This window comes from Coffea eugenioides, unplaced genomic scaffold, assembly GCF_003713205.1.
Source record: "Coffea eugenioides isolate CCC68of unplaced genomic scaffold, Ceug_1.0 ScVebR1_2405;HRSCAF=3428, whole genome shotgun sequence".
In the NCBI taxonomy this organism is placed as follows: Eukaryota; Viridiplantae; Streptophyta; class Magnoliopsida; order Gentianales; family Rubiaceae; genus Coffea; species Coffea eugenioides.
The window spans coordinates 31,501-36,484 of NW_020862890.1; the positions used below are offsets into that span (position 1 = coordinate 31,501).

Consider the following 4,984-nt stretch of genomic DNA (forward strand, 5'->3'; position numbering starts at 1 on the left):
ATGATAAAGAATAATCTTGAAATTTCGATTAAGTGAAAATTTATTAGTTCCAAAAATTCCCTTTGATTTTGCATTTGATACGTTGAGGGTAAAGTAAATGAATTGACATATAATGAAGTGTTTTCACTATTAGCATTACTCGTATTTCAAGAAATGGAAGCGGAAGCCCTAAAATAATTAAGCCCATTGGAGTATTTGGGTTGAAAATATCGTTTAAAGAATAGGCGAGATTGTATACCTTACCCGGTTTCTAAATATAAAAATTTAATTACAAAAAAAAACCATTTAACAGCATTAGAAGAAGCTACAAATACTTGACAAAATATGGAGTAGGTGAAGGACAACAGAACAATACAAAACAAAATACTCCTCACCATAAGCACCATCTCTCAGACTCTCTTACCTTATACCAGTTACCTCTCTCTCAGAAAGTAGGCAGATCAAAAACCAGGAAATTTTTGACCTTCCCAAAATAGCATTTAACCCAAAGCAAAAAAAAGGAGAAAAAAATATGACAGTCCATACTGAATTATATATCATTATATGAAGTAATAGGTATCCTCTCACATATGATCAACGCCCTCCTCTTCCTCATCTTCCTCGTACTCACCGTCTTCATCTGCAGTGGCATCCTGGTACTGCTGGTATTCGGAAACAAGGTCATTCATGTTGCTCTCGGCCTCTGTGAACTCCATTTCATCCATTCCTTCCCCAGTATACCAGTGCAAGAAAGCCTTTCTCCTGAACATGGCAGTGAACTGCTCGCTCACTCTCCTGAACATTTCCTGGATCGATGTTGAGTTGCCAATGAAGGTTGATGCCATCGTGAGTCCTCTAGGTGGGATGTCACAGACACTTGATTTCACATTGTTGGGGATCCACTCGACAAAGTAGGAAGAGTTCTTGTTCTGGACATTGATCATTTGCTCATCAACTTCCTTGGTGCTCATCTTGCCTCTGAACATGGCTGATGCAGTCAGGTAGCGTCCATGACGCGGGTCAGCAGCACACATCATGTTCTTTGCATCCCACATTTGTTGGGTCAGTTCTGGAACTGTAAGAGCACGATATTGCTGAGAACCACGAGAGGTCAGAGGAGCAAAGCCAACCATGAAAAAGTGTAAGCGGGGGAAGGGAATAAGGTTGACAGCAAGCTTCCTGAGATCAGAATTGAGTTGGCCAGGGAATCGGAGACAGCAAGTCACCCCACTCATGGTTGCAGAAATCAAGTGATTCAAATCACCAACTGAAAGAACAAAATAAGAGGCATAATGATAAGATAAATCAGACAAAACAAAAACAAAATGTAGATGAAAAACATTGTGGGACAACAAACAAAAAGCTGCTAATCAAGTTCATGGCTGCCCAACTCATGATCAATTAAATTAGATTTAATGCAATTAGACCGTTGAAGGATCACCATCTTCTTCAAAATAATATCCTACTACCAGGGTCACAAAAGTGGCTTCAATTTGTGATGCAAGAGAACTAGCTGAAACAGTCAAGTAATAAGAACATAATTTAAGTCATTCCCATGTATAACCACATTTTACATAAGCAGGTATCATAAGATCACTTCTTAACAAACACACACAAATATGCCAGATGGCAACAAATCCCAAGTCATTAAGTCTACATAGATTGTAACTATGAGAAACTACTAAAAGCTAAAAAGCAGTGGCAAAAAATTGATCTTCATGTGGTCCCTTAATTGCAAATTATCTATTCTATGTGGTCAACCAGCAGCACCCACTTGACCAGAGGTAACATGAAAGTAGATTATCAATACACGGATGGAAATGAATATCTATCTAAAGAACATGTGACTCCAAGAATCAATAAGATCTATACACATGTAACAGCAACAATGCACATGCAGCATTATTATCAGGTCATCAATACCTATAGAAACACATGACAACTAGATCTGAAAATGGCACAACGGCAATGATAACAGTGACATATTTCTCGTACTTCAAATATCAGATACCATAAAGATGTTATCCAGAAATTTCTGATATTAAGCATGCAATAAAATCATGACCCATTTCTAATGATACCAACAAATAAAGCTTAAAAAAATGAAGTGACAAAACAAAAATCAATTAAAAGAAATAATTCAGAAGACACTCACAGCTGGGAGTGGTCAGTTTAAGAGTCCTGAAGCAGATATCGTACAAAGCTTCATTATCAAGAACCATGCACTCATCTGCATTCTCAACAAGCTGATGCACTGAAAGAGTGGCATTATATGGCTCCACCACTGTATCAGAAACCTTTGGGGATGGGAAAACAGAGAATGTAAGCATCATTCTGTCAGGGTACTCCTCCCTGATCTTTGAAATCAATAAGGTACCCATGCCAGAACCTGTTCCTCCACCAAGTGAGTGGCACACTTGAAAACCTGCCAAAGGCAACACAGTGAGCCACACATTAAAACTGAGCTTTAGCAAGAACTCATAGATTAGCATTAATCTGCCAGACATTCTAATTATGTTCTAAATATCTTCAATATATGCAGCATTGGCTAAAATAGAACCAAATTACTCACCAAAATACTATCTAGGCAGCCAATTAAATAATTTACAATTAACAGCACATTATCAGTAGCTAACAGTTCATCTACTAAAGCATTACAGAACTTAAATTAAGGGTATCAAATCTGTATATTTTTACCTTGAAGGCAATCGCAGTTCTCAGCCTCCTTCCTCACAACATCAAGAACGGAGTCAATAAGTTCAGCACCCTCAGTATAATGCCCTTTGGCCCAGTTGTTTCCAGCACCAGACTGACCGAAAACAAAGTTATCAGGCCTGAAGATCTGGCCATATGGACCGGTGCGGACACTGTCCATAGTGCCGGGCTCCAGATCCATAAGAACAGCACGAGGTACAAACCTCCCACAAGATGCCTCATTGTAGTACACATTAACACGCTCCAATTGCAAATCTGAGGTTCCAACATATCGTCCAGTTGGATCTATCCCATGCTCATCACACACTACTTCCCAGAACTTTGATCCAATTTGGTTGCCACATTGTCCTCCTTGAACGTGAAGGATTTCTCTCATCTTTCCTGAAATTCAGAACAACATTGGCCAAAAAGTTAACATCAATTAAGAACCATACACACTTAAGAATAGCGCATTAAAAAGTTAACATCAATTAAGAACCATACACACTTAAGAATAGCGCATTACAAAGAATTTCATCTTTTTTTTTTTTTGCTTTATGAATAATTAAGTGATTTTCCTTTTTATAATGGAAAACCGTTCTTAACGAGCATAACCAATACAGCAACATCATAATGCTAGATATACTTATTGCTGTTTCACCAAAAAATTAAAGAAATCAGTAAAGATCAAAATCACTATACATAACAAAATAAAATGAAATCACTCAGATCCGCAAAAAATTTATAAGATCACAAAATTAAAAGCATATTTTAGCAATTTGACACCAAATCAAGGTATTCAGAGATAGATCTACAAAGTCCCCAACCACAAAACCTCGAAAAAAAAACATTCATATTCTTATAATTGTGACAAAAATCGACAGTGAAACAACAGCGAGAACAGATCTACATCATAAAATCTATTTCAATAAATAAAAAATAATATAAAATTCACCGGCATTTCCACAAATTTTGATTTAAATTGCTCTGAAATGAAAAAACCAGATCTGTATAAAGAAAATTTCGATCAAAACAATCAAAAAGGGGTAAAACACCCCACGATCTGCTAACATTTCCACAAATTCCATAAATGCAGAGCAAAATAATCTCACACGGATCACCTATACACTAAAAGACGCCGAATTAAGCGAATAAAACATTTGAGAAAATGCGGCACAAGAAATCGAGGAAATGCGATTTAAATTGAACGGAGAAATATATCAATGTCAGAAATTTAACAATTAAACTACTAACCTTGAGTTTGATTAAGAGAATTCCGAGAATATGTTCTGAAAATTCGATCGAGAGAGCAAAAATCGCCACTCGAACGAGAGAGAGAGAGAGAGAGAGAGAGATGATGGGGGTGTGAGAGTGAGGAAAAATATGAACCCTACTCGATGATTATATATAAAGCGGACGAGAGATCAACGGCTGATATTGCTTCCCTCCTATTTCTTGTGGGCTAACAGATGCCGTTGGATTAAGACGATCAACGGTTGGGATTGGATAATTAGTACTAATCACTGAGATTTTGAAATTTTTTAAATCCGAGAAATGAGTCGTTTGACGGAATTGCCCTTTGGTTGAATTACTAGAATATCCGTTGACAGTTGTAAAGTTTGAATTCGTGCACTTGTCTCGTATTTTGGAAACCGATTCAAATTTTTTGGGTAATTTCTTTTTTCTTTTACTGTTCTGATCAAGTCTTGTCTGGCTATAATGTATCTTGGAGCCTGTCGTTTTTACATTTTACACCTGGGTAAATGTTAACGTTCAAAAAACTCCAAAATCGAGCCGTTCAGACCAGATTAGACATGTACTATTATTTATTTATTACTAGCAAATCTTATCCAATACATTTGCGGTACTTTTTATTAGTAGCATTTTTTTGGAACTTGTTTGGATTGTAAATTTTTCGAAAAAAATCACTTCACACATCTCTTAATCATCTATTTACTTCGGATACATTATACCGTTATAGTATATCTTTCTTTAAAAAATATAAAAGCTTGCAAACCAAATAGGGCTTTTAGGTGGCTGGTATGTTTCTCATTCTTTCTTCAAAATGCATCTAGGGAGTTTTTTTTTAACTCATCGATAGGGAATAATTAAGATTCAACCAAATATAGTACAAGTTCAATTAGTTTTATTTTGGTAGGAAAAACAATAAAAACTTATGAGAAGAAGGGCAATGATGAGACCAAAAAATTAGTTAAATGAGAATCAAACTCTTGTCATAGATGTCAATGAAATATGAAAAAAGAAAGTCCCTAACAAATTTTAGTAGATTTTTTGAATGTCAAATATATGT

General features: G+C 36.1%; 1 protein-coding gene across 1 annotated transcript; it reads right to left on the reverse strand.

Annotated features, from left to right (window-relative positions):
- Positions 1–284: 284 nt before the first annotated feature.
- LOC113756599 (tubulin beta-5 chain) lies at positions 285–4,037 on the reverse strand. The gene is made up of 4 exons (XM_027300233.1): positions 3,928–4,037; positions 2,677–3,075; positions 2,135–2,404; positions 285–1,246 (listed from the first exon to the last, which is right to left on the reverse strand). Exons 2-4 carry the CDS (start codon positions 3,068–3,070, stop codon positions 564–566), a joined length of 1,347 nt encoding a protein of 448 aa, XP_027156034.1. The 5' UTR covers positions 3,071–3,075; positions 3,928–4,037; the 3' UTR covers positions 285–563.
- Between the last annotated feature and the right edge of the window lie 947 nt (positions 4,038–4,984).